The 17,882-nt window shown below is 47.0% G+C and overlaps 1 protein-coding gene across 1 annotated transcript in view; it reads left to right on the top strand.

Moving 5' to 3' along the window:
- Positions 1–6,651: 6,651 nt before the first annotated feature.
- pcnx2 (pecanex 2) overlaps positions 6,652–17,882 on the top strand; it is a gene marked incomplete at both ends in the record, with an annotated part of 92,605 nt that continues 81,374 nt past the window's right edge. Inside the window, one exon of the mRNA XM_084322019.1 lies at positions 6,652–6,675. Coding sequence (XP_084178145.1) covers positions 6,652–6,675 — 24 coding nt within the window. The remainder of the gene's footprint in view (positions 6,676–17,882) is intronic.

Here is a 17,882-nt window from a genome sequence, read left to right as displayed (position 1 = left end):
TGAAGTCTGATGAAAAGCAGGAAGTGGCGTCAGGTATGCCCATAGGACACAAGCCTGATTTAAGACACAGCTTAAGGAGACTTCCTGCTACCAACCACTTGCTTTGTTGTGTGATGTCTTCCAAGAAAAACACAATGTGCACCCTGATGGAATTACACTTTGGGGAAATACACACGCAAGCATGTTAGGGGATTTTGCATGACATTATCCACTGTACCTTACCCTGGGCTAAAATATGTGGAGTCTGTATCTTTATTAGTAGTCCAGCCGAAGCGGAGCTCTGTGCACCATTTGTGTGAAAGCTCCAACCAGGTGGTTGGTCTCAAAATGTAATATTAACATTCCATGCCCTTGGACTTGGACACTGTCAGCAGGAGGGCCTAGTCGAAATTAGCGTTGTGCATGCTCACTCTCACACTTTTATCTAGAGACAGCGTTAAAGCTATACAGTACTCTACCACAAGACTGGACAAGAGCTTGGCACCGTTGCCAGCCATACACACACATGGATGAACCCCCTGTGCACTGGTATATGAGCAGATATCTGCATCGGCTGATAAAGGCTTTCAAAAGCACAATCAGTAGCTATCGGTTGGATCAGGGGTTCCCAAACTTTTCAGGCCGCGACCCCCAAATAATGGTGTCAGAGAGCCGCGACCCCCACTATTATAGGAGGTAAAAAAAATCAAATTTAAAAAGAAAGATTATTTAAATTTGTTTTATATAAATGGAAATGTATGGTTGAAACATGGAAACATGCACACGTTCAAACGCACACACACTAATAAGCATTGGAGGCTTTTAACCAGGGCCGGACTGGGGAAATCATTCAGGCCAGGAAATATAGTGCAAATATATAGCCCCAGTCAGGCCACTTTTTAAGCAGGGGGTCTGGGGGTCCCCCACCAGGAAATTTCTTGTTACAAAGACTTCATTTCCTGCATTCTGGTGCAGGAATTTTTTATTTGTACCCTTTAAATGCCAGTGTTTGTGATGGCATTTTCAGTTTTTTTGTAATTGATAAAAAATACAATCTTTTATTCAACTTCAGCCCTGATCATAACACCACATATTCATTTTTATAATTCTAACCCTTAAAATGCCAGTGTGTGTGATGGCATATATTTGCAATATATCAAATGCAAAGTAGATTTTTCTGGGGGGGATTATTACAGGCTAGCATGTGTCAATGATTAGCAACAACAGTTTTTTGTAAGGGTCCCTTCGTGTGTGTGTGTGTGTGAGCAAGAGAGAGAGAGATAGTTCTCCAACTTGTGTGAGTTGCAGTGATCTCCTGGTTGTTCCCCACCTAGGTTATCTAACTATTGCGCTGCTGCAACTAGAAACACTGACCTGGCCGCCTCTTCTTTAAAGGCAGCCCAAGAGTGCTTCCGCGTTTCTCTGATTGGCCGCGACGCCCCACGTGACAACGCCGCGCACGCCCCGCGGCAGAGGCGCATAGGTTGCCGCGGCATTATGCGTTCGTAATCCCCCGTTTTAACATCGCCGGTTAGCTCAACTCGTTCCTCCGTTTTTTTTTTTTACTTTACGTTTAATTAATTTATCATCTCTCTATATAAACGTAACTAGAGTCTGTCTTTCTTTCGCCGGTTAAGTTTAGGCATTCTTTCGGAGTTGGTTAAGGTTAGAGTTTGTCGCAGAGCATGGCAATAGAATGCCTGTCTGTCTTTCTTTCGCCGGAGCAGCAGCCTATTTCCGCTCTGCCGCACGCCGCGGTCACATGGGCGTCGTGGCCAATCAGAGAAACGCGGAAGCACTCTTGGGCTGCCTTTAATATAGACGCGGCCTGGCCTGCTTCTAAGTTCAGTGGCCTGACTGCATAAAAAAAATAAAAATAAAAATGGATTTATTTTTTTTTAGGAAATCATCTGGCTTGTAGAATTGGCTTTTTTTGTGTGTGACATTTATACAGGTAGTATTGCGTAATGCAGTGCCAAGTGAACAACATAATAACACTGACAAGTGACTTGTGTTTTCAAGAACAAAAATGTTTAAGTACATTTCTCCTTTAATTTACATGCTTGTGTCCTTTACTTGTCACAAGGAGTGTTTATAGGAGCGTAATTGATCAAGCCCCCCACAACTGTTGTGATTGGAGAATCAGCAATGGTTATGATGGGAGAATCAAGAAAAGAGAGCGGGCTTGCGATAGGTTAACCCCCCCCCCCCCCACACACACACACATACTTATGATACCACTTCATTATCTGAAGATAAGCTTGTTTATCTCATACATTAGAACTGGAGTTGGGGCCCTGGCCGCCAGACTGTGGCTGTCCACTGCAAGGGTCACCGACAAGGAGGGGAACACCGGGTCAGTTGTCCCTCTAACCTCTTTTGCGTAGGGATGCACCGATCCGATATTGGTATCGGCCGCCGATATCAGTAAAATAGCTGGATCGGGTATCGGTAAAAAGAAAATGTAAATATCGGATTATATATATCTTTTTTTTTCTGTTTCCTTTTATTTTAAATAAGAAATAAAATAAGAAATAACCATTCAGTACATTTATATCTATGTGTTAATTTGTTACATTTAGTTTCACTAAGTTAGGAAAGTAATGTTTTAAGTCAAGCCTGATGTTGCCTTGCACAAAAGAATGATCCCAGTCTCTTCCACACAGTGACAGTGAGGCATACAGTTTATTAATTGAATGAATGAAGTTTATTTTCTGTCTTTGTTTACAACAAATCAAAAACACACTAGTGATCCTTTACAATTCTTAAAAACAAAATATATTTTAATAAAAAAAACTAAAAAAAACTTGGATAATCTTTTTTATTTATTTTTTTAACTTTTTTGGAAAACAAATTTGGACAATGGGTATCGGATCGGTATTGGCCGATACCCAAACCCAGGTATCGGTATCGGGACTGAAAAAGTCGGATCGGTGCATCCCTACTTTTGCGCACAGGAGAGGGGGGCATTCTGAGATAATCTTGTCCCGGGCACAAGCAACACACACAGTGGGCTAGTAGTAACCCTAGTAGATGGGTTAAATGCAGAGGACAAATACCTGATATGTAGAAATGTAGGCTACTTGGTAATGAAGATATTCTCAAATCTGATATCGATATAAAACATATTGGTGCATCCCTAGAATAATCTCAATCTACCTACAGTACTCTTGTTGTGATTCCTACAGTACTCTTGTTGTGGTTCCTACAGTACTCTTGTTGTGGTTCCTACAGTAGTCTTGTTGTGATTCCTACAGTACTCTTGTTGTGGTTCCTACAGTACTCTTGTTGTGGTTCCTACAGTACTCTTGTTGTGGTTCCTACAGTACTCTTGTTGTGGTTCCTACAGTACTCTTGTTGTGGTTCCTACAGTACTCTTGTTGTGGTTCCTACAGTACTCTTGTTGTGGTTCCTACAGTACTCTTGTTGTGGTTCCTACAGTACTCTTGTTGTGGTTCCTACAGTACTCTTGTTGTGGTTCCTACAGTACTCTTGTTGTGGTTCCTACAGTAGTCTTGTTGTGATTCCTACAGTACTCTTGTTGTGGTTCCTACAGTACTCTTGTTGTGGTTCCTACAGTACTCTTGTTGTGGTTCCTACAGTACTCTTGTTGTGGTTCCTACAGTACTCTTGTTGTGGTTCCTACAGTACTCTTGTTGTGGTTCCTACAGTACTCTTGTTGTGGTTCCTACAGTACTCTTGTTGTGATTCCTACAGTACTTGTGTTGTGATTCCTACAGTACTCTTGTTGTGATTCCTACAGTACTCTTGTTGTGGTTCCTACAGTACTCTTGTTGTGATTCCTACAGTACTCTTGTTGTGGTTCCTACAGTACTCTTGTTGTGATTCCTACAGTACTCTTGTTGTGATTCCTACAGTACTCTTGTTGTGATTCCTACAGTACTCTTGTTGTGGTTCCTACAGTACTCTTGTTGTGGTTCCTACAGTACTCTTGTTGTGGTTCCTACAGTACTCTTGTTGTGATTCCTACAGTACTCTTGTTGTGGTTCCTACAGTACTCTTGTTGTGATTCCTACAGTACTCTTGTTGTGGTTCCTACAGTACTCTTGTTGTGGTTCCTACAGCACTCTTGTTGTGGTTCCTACAGTACTCTTGTTGTGGTTCCTACAGTACTCTTGTTGTGGTTCCTACAGTACTCTTGTTGTGGTTCCTACAGTACTCTTGTTGTGGTTCCTACAGTACTCTTGTTGTGGTTCCTACAGTACTCTTGTTGTGGTTCCTACAGTACTCTTGTTGTGGTTCCTACAGTACTCTTGTTGTGGTTCCTACAGTACTCTTGTTGTGGTTCCTACAGTACTCTTGTTGTGGTTCCTACAGTACTATGTTGTGGTTCCTACAGTACTCTTGTTGTGGTTCCTACAGTACTCTTGTTGTGGTTCCTACAGTACTCTTGTTGTGGTTCCTACAGTACTCTTGTTGTGGTTCCTACTTCCTACAGTACTCTTGTTGTGGTTCCTACAGTACTCTTGTTGTGGTTCCTACAGTACTCTTGTTGTGGTTCCTACAGTACTCTTGTTGTGGTTCCTACAGTACTCTTGTTGTGGTTCCTACAGTACTCTTGTTGTGGTTCCTACAGTACTCTGTTGTGGTTCCTACAGTACTCTGTTGTGGTTCCTACAGTACTCTTGTTGTGGTTCCTACAGTACTCTTGTTGTGGTTCCTACAGTACTCTTGTTGTGGTTCCTCCTACAGTACTCTTGTTGTGGTTCCTACAGTACTCTTGTTGTGGTTCCTACAGTACTCTTGTTGTGGTTCCTACAGTACTCTGTTGTGGTTCCTACAGTACTCTGTTGTGGTTCCTACAGTACTCTTGTTGTGGTTCCTACAGTACTCTTGTTGTGGTTCCTACAGTACTCTTGTTGTGGTTCCTACAGTACTCTTGTTGTGGTTCCTACAGTACTCTTGTTGTGGTTCCTACAGTACTCTTGTTGTGGTTCCTACAGTACTCTTGTTGTGATTCCTACAGTACTCTTGTTGTGATTCCTACAGTACTCTTGTTGTGGTTCCTACAGTACTCTTGTTGTGGTTCCTACAGTACTCTTGTTGTGGTTCCTACAGTACTCTTGTTGTGGTTCCTTCAGTACTCTTGTTGTGGTTCCTACAGTACTCTTGTTGTGGTTCCTACAGTACTCTTGTTGTGGTTCCTACAGTACTCTTGTTGTGGTTCCTACAGTACTCTTGTTGTGGTTCCTACAGTACTCTTGTTGTGGTTCCTACAGTACTCTTGTTGTGGTTCCTACAGTACTCAGGTTGTGGTTCCTACAGTACTCTTGTTGTGGTTCCTACAGTACTCTTGTTGTGGTTCCTACAGTACTCTTGTTGTGGTTCCTACAGTAGTCTTGTTGTGGTTCCTACAGTACTCTTGTTATGGTTCCTACAGTACTCTTGTTGTGGTTCCTACAGTACTCTTGTTGTGGTTCCTACAGTACTCTTGTTGTGGTTCCTACAGTACTCTTGTTGTGGTTCCTACAGTACTCTTGTTGTGGTTCCTACAGTACTCTTGTTGTGGTTCCTACAGTACTCTTGTTGTGATTCCTACAGTACTCTTGTTGTGGTTCCTACAGTACTCTTGTTGTGGTTCCTACAGTACTCTTGTTGTGGTTCCTACAGTAGTCTTGTTGTGGTTCCTACAGTACTCTTGTTGTGGTTCCTACAGTACTCTTGTTGTGGTTCCTACAGTACTCTTGTTGTGGTTCCTTCAGTACTCTTGTTGTGGTTCCTACAGTACTCTTGTTGTGGTTCCTACAGTACTCTTGTTGTGGTTCCTTCAGTACTCTTGTTGTGGTTCCTACAGTACTCTTGTTGTGGTTCCTTCAGTACTCTTGTTGTGGTTCCTACAGTACTCTTGTTGTGGTTCCTACAGTACTCTTGTTGTGGTTCCTACAGTACTCTTGTTGTGGTTCCTACAGTACTCTTGTTGTGGTTCCTACAGTACTCTTGTTGTGGTTCCATCACCAGCCCGGGGCACTAAGGGGCTCCTCAGAATGTGACAATAGGCATTTCATTTCAAACAGGTTCCAGCCAGACCCTGCCGTCATGTTCTCTGATTCCTCGCAGCAGGCTCGGTAGTTTCACCTAATATAGGTTGTGTTACACAAGCAAGGTGAGCAGGTGCTTCAGGACAAGCCTGTGTCATTTGATTGGTTTGATGTGGAGTATCGTGATGTCACACCTAAAAGCCATCCCTTCGTAATAATAGTTGCTGTGCTTGGATGCTATTATGATATAGGTTCATAAATGCTTCATAAAGTGCATAAATCCTCTGCGTGTGATTCTATAAAGATGAGATATACATGAACATTAATACGCTAACATCCATTCTATACCAGGGTCATAGAGTGAATGTTTTGAACCATTGCCGATCCCAGTGGCAGCTAAGTTTGTTTCACAATTCTGACAATTGGTCAGTAGATTAAAATACTAGGATTTTAATATTGGGACAAGCTGGCCAAACTACCAACATGGCTCTCATTTAATCTAAATCAACCAGAAAGCAATTTGAGGTGAAGCCATACAAAATGTGATTCACTATCAGCTCCTGTGTGGGTGTGGTATGTTTTGTTCGTTGATAAATGACTTCCATCCATCCCAGGGTCAATATGACAAGCTCAGCCATGTCATAGCCCTAGGCTAGCAGCCCATCCTTGAGTGATGGATGCAGTGGTCAGTCTGTGGGTAACAGGAGTAGGTGGCGGGCCGGGCCTATAGCTTTTATGGCAGGATTGATGCCATAGTTATTATAGGAAAGGTAGAGAGCGGGACCCTCAGGGTGCCCTAGATTTCCAATGGGACTAGAGATGTCTGACCACGGTCTAAACAGTCATGTAGAGCAGGGGTTCCCAAACTTTTCAGGCCGGGACCCAAAAAATAAGGCGTCAGAGAGCCGCGGCCCAATGCACATCGTCAGGCTTTTTTTTTTTTGCCATGTGACCGATTTTTTAAGCCAAATATCACTTCAATCCTATTAAGTTAGTTCAAGTTAGTTATTCATTTATATGTGCTATTTATGAGAGGGCTAACTTGTTGCAAAATAATAATGATAATAATAATAGCCTCATTAAAATACTATTGTTGCTTCGGTTGTTTTCAGCGTTTTATGTGCATATTCTGTTATTTAGTTTGAAATGTTCGTTGAAATAAGTAGATTTTTCGTTTTTGTTTATTTATTAAGTTAATATAAAACCATATAGTCACATTTTAGAATACAATAGAATAGAATTTTAGAATACAACTAGAAACACTGTCCTGGCCTGCTTCTAAGTTCAGTGGCCTAAAAAAAAAATAAATAAAAAAGAAATTTTTGGGCCAAATCATCTCACGGCCCTCCCGTGGCTGCTCGCGGCCCACCTTTGGGTCGCGACCCCGACTTTGGGAACCACTGCCATTGTAGGCTACAGTGCCATTGAACCAAGTGACCATGCGTACCGTATTGTCATGGTTCAAAGACCACTCCCGTTTTTAGGCCAAGTTCAAAGAGTTTTAGCCCAGAGTTCTAACCCCCCTGGCGGATGCCTCCAGAAGTGCTAGATTCTCTGCCCTCCCCATGCGGATGGGGTGATTGGGAATCTCTTTTTTGAGATGGATGTCACAAAGAATCCACTCACTTTGAAGAGCATATCAATTATTTTAGACCATCTTCAGGGCTTGACATTAAGGCTTGTCCTATTGTCCGGGACAAGTAAAAAAAATTGTCGGACAAGCATAATACAATTTACCTTGTCCGGCTGGACAAGTAAAAGAAATATATATATATATATATGTATATATTTTCACTTTCACAGGCTTTTCACACGGCGAGCGTCTTCTGAGTGCTCACTTAGTTGACACTGACTGACAGTGGCACGAGACCCGCGGAAATATCAGAATGTTTAATAGAATGTTTCATAAAAGTTGGTTGTTTTGTTTTTTACCTGTTGATCTAATGTGCCTATTGTTAAAAGAAATTATTTCAAATAAAAATACAATTATTTATTTGAATGGTGTTATTTATGGCAATAACAACTATACCGTAATAACAACAACTATACAACTATAGGTGTAGACCAGGGTTTAACCCCTGGTCGTCAAAGAGAGAGGGGAGATGAGGAAGATGAGCTGGTGCTGACGGGGAGTATATATATATATATAGATAGTATATACCCCACACACACAAATGCACACACACACACAGTGTTTAAGTTATTAAATCATAATAATTGTCCAAATCTCTTGTCGGTTTTATTTATTTTTTAATAGGCCTTTATTTTCACAAGCACATTTCGGACTTAAGTAAGTTTAGCTTTCGGACAAGTAAGAAAAAAGTTAATGTCAAGCCCTGATCTTTCATCTGCATCTGTCTTTCCTCCTATATTCTAATCCTACTCTGAATACTTTCCAACTCTTTAATGTGTCAAATAAAGAAGATGAAAGCTTTGATATTGTAATACCTCTTCTAATAATGAGGGAAAGTCTTGTTGAATAGACAACAGTGGGAGGCAATAAGAAATGCCCGGCCCCAGGGCAACGACCCCCGCCCTCCTCCCTCTCCCAGTCCGTCTCTCTCTCCCCTTCAGAAGGCCCTCAGGCAGGGCAGCAGTTATCCAGGGCTGAGGATCCCCTGGTTCTCCCTCCCAAGTTAACCCTTTCACTACCACTCTACCAAAGGGTTAAACCCTTTCACTGTGACAATACAGAAGGTTAACCCTTTCACTGCCTGCCTGCCACACGACAAATGGTTAACCCTTTCAACACCACACTACAGAAGGTTAACCGCTTCACGACCACACCGTCTGTCGTGTGGTGGTAGTGAAAGGGATTTAACCTTCTGTAGTGTGGTAGCGAAAGGGTTATTAACCCTCCGTAGTGATGTGTCGGTCACGAACCAAACGGCTCTCAGAGCTGACTCTTTAAAGTGAACGACGGGAGCCAATGCCAATTTGTTTGCTGTTAAAGCTAAGCTTGTGCTTTATAAAAAAAAAATTAGCACTCTGCTCCATGTTGATAAAGCTATATAAATAATAAACATTTGATATAATGTATGTCTTTTACATTAGTAATTCATTTTACACATAATTTTACATACATTTTTGGTAATAAATTAATCTAAGCAACAAAAACGAGCCGGATTTCCCATCACTACTGTAACACCCACATAGACCTATTTTTGTATTGTTTCGGGGGTCGTTAGGGTGAGATAGCAGTTCAACAATTAGATGCCACATAGAAGTGGTATACATCACCTGAAAGCTGAGACCATAGAAAATGCATGCTGTGATTTGGTATCAAAGCCTTTGACGTTTTTAAAAAGTAAAAGCCCTAACTGGGGGACATCTTCCCTTTCATGTTTCTGTCACTTATACTGGAAACACGTGAGGCTCAGTCAGCTGTGTGAGCTTCCGAAGCGGCTTCATGTTCTCACGTTGAGCACCGCTGACTAGTGCATACACATCCGAGAAGTCGCAGGAATCCACATCTGCAAAGATCTTTAATGTTGTTGGATATGATTCAGTACCGAACTGCAATAACGACCTACTGTATACAGTGGGTGGGAAGATAACAATGGAGAGAGAGAGAAACCGATGATCAAAACGGTCTTCCTCATACACCCTCTTATCGTGCTAACTTCTAGTGAATACAAAATAATGTTGAAATTAAAGCTAAGTGCTCATTACGCTGCTGCTGACCCACTGAAGCGACAGAAAGGAACCTACTTTACGAGCCACACCAACAACGATGTGAGGGCGGCCGGGAAGGCACGAAGCAACAACAAACATGCTAGATTCTCTATCCCTATACTCCTATAGTCTATCCTCCCAGGTTTAAATGAGAGTGCCTCGGGGCAGGGGTGGTCTAGAGGTGGTGGGAACAGAATGAAACCGCCATCTATCATTGGTCGTGTCTCTCGGGGCGGCTTGATCTTTGTCTTTTCTCAGCCCTATGAGTTCACGTCTGTGTTGAAGCTTGGAATTATCCCCCTAGCAGGCTAATGCATGTGTTTCAACAAAGGTTTGCAGGGTAGCCTAATTGTAGGGCCCCATGAAATACGTTTTTATCTTTTCCTGTTTTCGGATATGAATTTTCCTGTTTTCGGATTTCTCTGTGTAAAATGTTCTTATTTTCGGATTTCATATTTTTTACTAACAAAATTATGTTTTTTAACTACCTTTAATAACAGTACATCTGCAAACAGTGCAAGTGCAGTTCAATGTTCACAGTGCCAGTTCAGTTGAGTTGTTGTTTTTTCAATTCAGTTCAGTTCAATGAAGTTCAACTGCCAGTGCAGTGCAATAACTAAATAATAATGAAATAGTAAATAATATAAAATAATAATTAGTTTAAAAGAAATCTGTAAAAAAAACTGTAAAATGTAATTTCTTTCAAAGAGATTGTGAGGTTTCTGTCCTTGCCTTCTCACTCGTTCTGTTCCTTTAACCACCCTCGCTTTGTTTTCATTCATTTTTTCTGTCAAGTATTTCAATTCCCTCGTTCACACGTTTCTCCCCGCTGACGTCATCTGAGACGTCGCTGATTGGTTCTCTCACTTCCCCACGCTTTTCAATCACATTCCCCAGCTGTCACTGCTTTTCAATCAATCGATCCCTCAGTATTTATACCCCGTTTTCCCCACCCTAAGTGGTTGGTTCGTCTTGATTTGTCGCTGGATGTTTTTCCCCGTTGCTTCTGTTTCACTGTGCTATTCTCCAGGAATTCCTAGAAGCCTTCGCTTGGATACCTGCTCCGTGGCGCGCGCTCGCCTCCACTGTTGTTCCTGTTCCTTTTACGCAGCTCGTCTGGGTGAGTTTTTCTAGATTGACTGTCTTGACCTATTTCCGATTTTCGTGTGTAACCTTTACACTGAAGTCTACCACCTTTTTGTCAGACAGTCACTCACCCAGCCTTTATCGTTTTTGCTCTTTCCTTTATGGAATAATATTTTTGGGATCTTCCACCTCCCACTGTGTTTTTACACGAAGATATTATTTCACATTTGGACTGTGTTTGGATTTTTGCTCACTGTGTATTTACACGAAGATATTGTTTCACATTTGGACTGTGTTTGGATTTTTGCTCACTGTGTGTTTACACGAAGATAGTATTTCACATTTTGACGGTGTTTGGATTATTGCTCACTGTGTGTTTACATGAAGATATTCACTTGGGCTGTTTTTGGAAGATTGCACATCACTGTGTTGTTTAACACGAAGAATATAACACCCTGTCCTCCAGCTCGTTTCAAGTCTGCTCTGTCTCTGACCCGTTCCCTCTCTCCCTCTCTCGGTCTTGCACAACATCTGAGAGGTCCGCCGTGAGAGTCTGCAGAGCGGTACAGAGGTCTGCTCCTGCTTCCCAAGACTACCCTTCCGGGAGAAGCTGCAGAGCAGCAGAACTTTGCCCCTTGTTCATTGTACCTGTTCTTGTTGACCTGCTTTCCCTGTTTCACTTATTCTTATTATCAAATAAACAAGCCCTCGTATTTGGCAACTCTGAATCCTACTCTCTTGTGTCGTTAGCGTTTGGGGTCGGTGTCAAACCATAACATTACGAACCAACCATGACGACCCCAGCCGACACAGAGGGGGTCAGAACCGCACTTGCAATTCAAGTCGAGTTGACCAGGGATCACGGTCTCCAACTTGAGCGGGCTGCGGCTGCGGTGCAGAACCTCAGGGACCAGGTCCTGCCTATGCAGGGTTCAATGGCCGCTATGGCGGGACAACAGTCCGAGATTCTCGCCCAGCTTAACTCGCTGGGCGACGCCGTTAATACTTTTCATCTCTCACACCCTTCAGGAACATTCCCCGCAGCCCCAGCAGATCTCGCACCTCGGGAACCCCTTCTCTCCGTCCCACGGCTGTTCGACGGTAATCCCGAGGAATGTGCCACATTCATCATGCAATGTGAGTTGGTTTTCCGTCATCAACCAAGCCGTTTTTCTGCTCAGGGGTCCCGAGTGGCTTATATAACCAACCTACTTTCAGGCCATGCTGCCCAGTGGGTCACTTCCTCCTGGGCAATGGAAGCAGATTTTTTGTTCTCCTACCCAGACTTCGTGGCGGAGCTCCGCAGAGTGTTCCACCATCCAGCCCGAGGTCTGGACCCTGGAGCCCGGTTGGGGACCTTCCGACAAGGGAGCAGCAGGGTGACGGACTATGTCATGGAGTTTCGACTGGCGGCGGTGGAGAGTGGATGGAACGAACCTGCTCTTCGCCTAACCTTCATAAGGGGGCTCAGTGACGCAGTCCGGGACCAGCTCGCTACCAGGGAGGTGCCCGACTCCCTCGAGGAGCTTTTTAGCCTTGTCATCCGTATTGACGGACGCCTCCTGGAGAGAAGGCGCGAGAGGGCCCGACTGTCACCTCCTGAAACACCCCGGACTCCTGGACGCCCCGTCCCCAACACTACTGATGGTAACAGGCTTCCCCGTCCGGTGCGCGAGGAGGAACCCATGCAGCTGGGACGCTCTCATCTGAGCCAGGCGGAGCGTCAGGCAAGGCTCAGGTCCGGTCTCTGCCTCTACTGCGGAGGTGCGGGACACCGTATCGCCGACTGCCCTATCCGGCCAAAAGATCGGGCTCACCAAGACCCCGGGAGATCCTGGTGAGCCGTTTTTCCCATTCCCAGCGCCGCGCACCACCTGACCATCTGTTGAGCGTCACCCTGGCCTGGGGGGACCAACGTGCCACGGTGGAGGCCCTCATCGACTCTGGGGCAGACGAGAACTTCCTCGACTTCGAGTTTGCCACCCAAGCCAACATACCTCTTGAGGCCCTTGTGAGGCCCTTGGAGATCTTTTCGTTGGACCAACACCGCCTGGCCGACATCTCTCAACGGACCGGCCCAGTCTTGCTGACCATTGCTGGGAACCACGTAGAGAGGATCCAGTTCCTCATTACCCAATCCCCCCTTGTCCCGGTGGTCCTGGGTAGGCCCTGGCTCGCGCTGCACGAGCCCCACATCGCCTGGGCCTCCGGTACCATCAGGGGCTGGAGCTCCTCCTGTCACGCCCGCTGTCTACAGGCGGCGTCTTGTCCCCCGCCCCGGAGACCGGCTGGTGAGTTGCCCCCGGATCCCTCGTCCATTCCTCCCGAGTACCACGACCTCATGGAGGTATTCAGTAAGACCAGGGCTCAGTCCCTTCCACCTCACCGCCCCTATGACTGCGCCATCGACCTCCGCCAAGGGGCTCCCCTTCCCGGCAGCCGCCTCTACAGTCTGACTGTCCCGGAGAAGAAGGCGATGGATCTCTACATCTCTGAGTCATTGGAAGCAGGACTCATTCGGCCTTCCTCCTCCCCGGTGGCGGCCGGGTTCTTCTTTGTTGGTAAGAAGGATGGGGACCTGCGACCCTGCATCGACTATCGTCAGCTCAACGAGATCACCATCAAGAATAAATACCCCCTACCTCTCATGAGCTCCACCTTCGAGCCACTGACCCAGGCCTCGTTCTTCACCAAGCTGGATCTCCGAAGTGCCTATCATCTTGTCCGTATCCGTGAGGGCGATGAATGGAAGACCGCCTTCAAGACCCCCAGGGGCCACTATGAGTACCTTGTGATGCCGTTCGGCCTCACCAACGCCCCGGCGGTATTCCAGGCACTCATGAACGATGTCCTCCGTGACATGCTGGAGGTGTTCGTGGTGGTGTACCTGGACGACATTCTTATCTTTTCCAGGACCCTCGAGGAACACATCCTGCATGTCCGCCGGGTGCTGGAGCGCCTCCTCCACAATCGGCTCTTCGTCAAGGCGGAGAAGTGCCGTTTCCACTCCAACTCCGTCGACTACCTGGGCTTCATCGTGGAGAAGGGCTTGACCCGAGCGGATCCTCGCAAGATCCAGGCTGTGGAGGATTGGCCGGAACCCACCACCCGGAAGGAGATACAGAGTTTCCTCGGGTTCGCAAACTTCTACCGAAGGTTCATCCGGAACTACAGCCAAGTGGCGGAGCCTCTTACCAAGCTGACCTCCCCCGCTCTGCCGTTCGACTGGTCCCCAGCGGCTCGCGCTGCGTTCCGCTCCCTCAAGAGAAGGTTCACTTCCGCTCCTATCCTGCTCCACCCTGACCCCAAGAGACAGTTCATCGTGGAGGTGGACGCTTCGGATTCTGGCCTGGGCGCTGTCCTATCTCAGCGTTCTCCTTCCGACCAGAAGGTACATCCTTGCGCCTTCTACTCGCGTCGCTTCCTCCCCGCCGAGAGGAACTACGACACCGGCAATCGGGAGCTACTGGCGGTCGTGGCTGCTCTGGAGGAGTGGCGTCATTGGCTAGAGGGTGCCGAGGAGCCTTTTACCATCTGGACGGACCACAAGAACCTAACGTTCATCCGCGCTTCCAGGCGCCTCAACGGTCGGCAGGCGAGATGGGCCAGTTTCCTCAGTCGGTTCGACTTCTCGCTGACCTTCCGCCCCGGTTCCCGCAACACGAAGGCCGACTCCCTGTCCCGGATGCACTCCAAGGGGGCTCCACCCTCTGAGGACCCATCTCCCATCATCCCGGAGGCCCGAGTGGTTGGAGCCATCACCTTGGGCATCGAGGGTGTGGTGAGGCGTGCCCTACGCTTCCAGCGTGCCCCAAGCAACGTCCCTAGGAGCCGTCTCTTCGTCCCTGACTCTGTCCGGTCCCAGGTACTGCTGTGGGGCCATACCAGCCGGTTCGCCTGCCACCCAGGCGTCCATCGCACGTTCTCCTTCCTGGCTCGTCGTTTCTGGTGGCCCACCATGCGGAACGACGTCAAGGAGTTCGTTTTGGCCTGCGCGGTCTGTGCCCGCAGCAAGGCCTCTCACCAGGCACCGTCCGGGCTCTTGCAGCCACTTCCCGTTCCAAGCCGTCCGTGGTCACATGTGGCGCTCGACTTCGTCACTGGTCTACCCTCCTCCCAGGGGAACACCTGCCTTCTGACCGTGGTGGATCGATTCAGCAAGGGGGTCCACCTCGTGGCCCTCTCCAAGCTTCCCTCAGCAGCCGAGACGGCGGACCTCCTGACGCACCACGTGTTCCGCCTTCACGGTTTTCCCCAGGACATCGTCTCTGACCGGGGGCCCCAGTTCACCTCCCAGGTATGGCGGGCTTTCTGCAAGGGATTGGGGGCAACGGTCAGTCTCTCCTCTGGCTACCATCCCCAGACAAACGGGCAGACGGAGAGGATGAACCAGAGCGTGGAGTCTGCTCTTCGGTGTGTGGCAGCCGAGAGGCCGGCATCCTGGAGTCGTTTCCTTCCCTGGGTTGAATACTCGATCAACTCAATGGTCAGTTCCGCCACCGGCCTCTCCCCTTTTGAGGCCTCCCTGGGCTACCAGCCCCCTCTTTTTCCCGCACTGGAGACGGAGGTGGCAGTTCCCTCCGTGCAGGTCCACCTCGACCGCTGCCGTCGCGTTTGGGAGATCACCAGGACCGCGCTGCTCCGGACATCTGAGCGCGCCTGTCGTGGTGCCGACCGGCGCCGGGTTCCCGCGCCGACTTACCGCCCTGGGCAGAGGGTGTGGCTCTCCGCGAAGGACCTCCCGCTACGGTCCTCGGCCAAGAAGCTCAACCCTCGCTTCGTCGGTCCTTTCGAGGTCCTGAAGGTTCTCAGTCCGGCGGCCCTGCGCCTGAAGCTTCCTGCATCCATGCACATCCACCCCGTGTTCCATGTCTCCCGGGTTAAGCCCGTCTCCCCCAGTCCCCTTATGCCTCCGGCTCCTGATCCACCGCCTCCTGTGCTAGTGGATGGTCACCCCCAGTGGCAGGTCCGCCGGTTGATGGGCGTTCGTCGGCGGGGCCGGGGATTCCAATACCTGGTGGACTGGGAGGGTTACGGCCCTGAGGAGCGTAGCTGGGTCTCCCGGCAGCTCATCGTGGATCCCGGCTTGATCACCGACTTCCATCGGGCCCATCCTGACGAGCCGGGTCGGCCTGGTCGCCGGGCGGCTCCCGTGGAGGGGGGGGTACTGTGAGGTTTCTGTCCTTGCCTTCTCACTCGTTCTGTTCCTTTAACCACCCTCGCTTTGTTTTCATTCATTTTTTCTGTCAAGTATTTCAATTCCCTCGTTCACACGTTTCTCCCCGCTGACGTCATCTGAGACGTCGCTGATTGGTTCTCTCACTTCCCCACGCTTTTCAATCACATTCCCCAGCTGTCACTGCTTTTCAATCAATCGATCCCTCAGTATTTATACCCCGTTTTCCCCACCCTAAGTGGTTGGTTCGTCTTGATTTGTCGCTGGATGTTTTTCCCCGTTGCTTCTGTTTCACTGTGCTATTCTCCAGGAATTCCTAGAAGCCTTCGCTTGGATACCTGCTCCGTGGCGCGCGCTCGCCTCCACTGTTGTTCCTGTTCCTTTTACGCAGCTCGTCTGGGTGAGTTTTTCTAGATTGACTGTCTTGACCTATTTCCGATTTTCGTGTGTAACCTTTACACTGAAGTCTACCACCTTTTTGTCAGACAGTCACTCACCCAGCCTTTATCGTTTTTGCTCTTTCCTTTATGGAATAATATTTTTGGGATCTTCCACCTCCCACTGTGTTTTTACACGAAGATATTATTTCACATTTGGACTGTGTTTGGATTTTTGCTCACTGTGTATTTACACGAAGATATTGTTTCACATTTGGACTGTGTTTGGATTTTTGCTCACTGTGTGTTTACACGAAGATAGTATTTCACATTTTGACGGTGTTTGGATTATTGCTCACTGTGTGTTTACATGAAGATATTCACTTGGGCTGTTTTTGGAAGATTGCACATCACTGTGTTGTTTAACACGAAGAATATAACACCCTGTCCTCCAGCTCGTTTCAAGTCTGCTCTGTCTCTGACCCGTTCCCTCTCTCCCTCTCTCGGTCTTGCACAACATCTGAGAGGTCCGCCGTGAGAGTCTGCAGAGCGGTACAGAGGTCTGCTCCTGCTTCCCAAGACTACCCTTCCGGGAGAAGCTGCAGAGCAGCAGAACTTTGCCCCTTGTTCATTGTACCTGTTCTTGTTGACCTGCTTTCCCTGTTTCACTTATTCTTATTATCAAATAAACAAGCCCTCGTATTTGGCAACTCTGAATCCTACTCTCTTGTGTCGTTAGCGTTTGGGGTCGGTGTCAAACCATAACAGAGATGTCCTTTAAAGGTTCATGCTTCTCCCCATCTCTGGCTGACATCACCACCATTGTGATACATGATGGTTAGGCGCTTTGTGTTTTCCTCAGTGAGGGATTCAGAGAGAGAGAGAGAGAGAGAGAGAGACTGTTATGCACGAGTCAGTCTGACTTGCGGAGCGGAGAGTGCACTGGAGAAGAAACCTTATTCTATGTGCACTGCCAGCCAGGCCTTTATACGTCGGAGATTCAGATACAATTTAACCCAAACGGTTATGGATGGATTTGGTAGCTATAGACCGTGCACTGTTTTAAAGTCGTAGTGAAGATCGATGTATATGAAAACCGATTTATGTACTATAATTAAATAATTTTCTAAGCAAATTCCACACCATTCTGCGATAATTCTGAATTCTGTGTTAATATCTCAATTCCGTGAAATCCTCTGTGATCGCGGATTCCATAGGTCCTACCTAATTGCTGTAGTAGGTCGTCTAAAACACACTCCCATAAGTAAAAGTATAAAAACACTGATAGAATAATAGTACCGTGTCTGGTAAAAGTAATGCGTCCCCAACCGTCCAAAACTAGGGTTTTACTTGTCCCTAACTGAATAAGACCTCAAATGTGGTCGTATATAAATTCAGCCTTTTCCCCCCCCATCTACCAGCCCAAGACTGTCCCTAAATCTGTTAATATCATCTCTGGATCTCCTTAAGTACAGGTCCTTGACTGAAACATTCTATGAAAGAATATACAAATAGATATTGGATGTGCTTAACTATCAAAAGTAAAAGTATATCATTTACACTAGGGATGTCCGATATTATCGGCCTACC

The sequence above is a fragment of the Notolepis coatsorum genome (genome assembly GCF_963971535.1).
Source record: "Notolepis coatsorum genome assembly, chromosome: 9".
Lineage (NCBI taxonomy): Eukaryota > Metazoa > Chordata > Actinopteri > Aulopiformes > Paralepididae > Notolepis > Notolepis coatsorum.
Note: the sequence above shows the minus strand (reverse complement) of the source record. Positions and strands in the feature narration are given on the sequence as shown.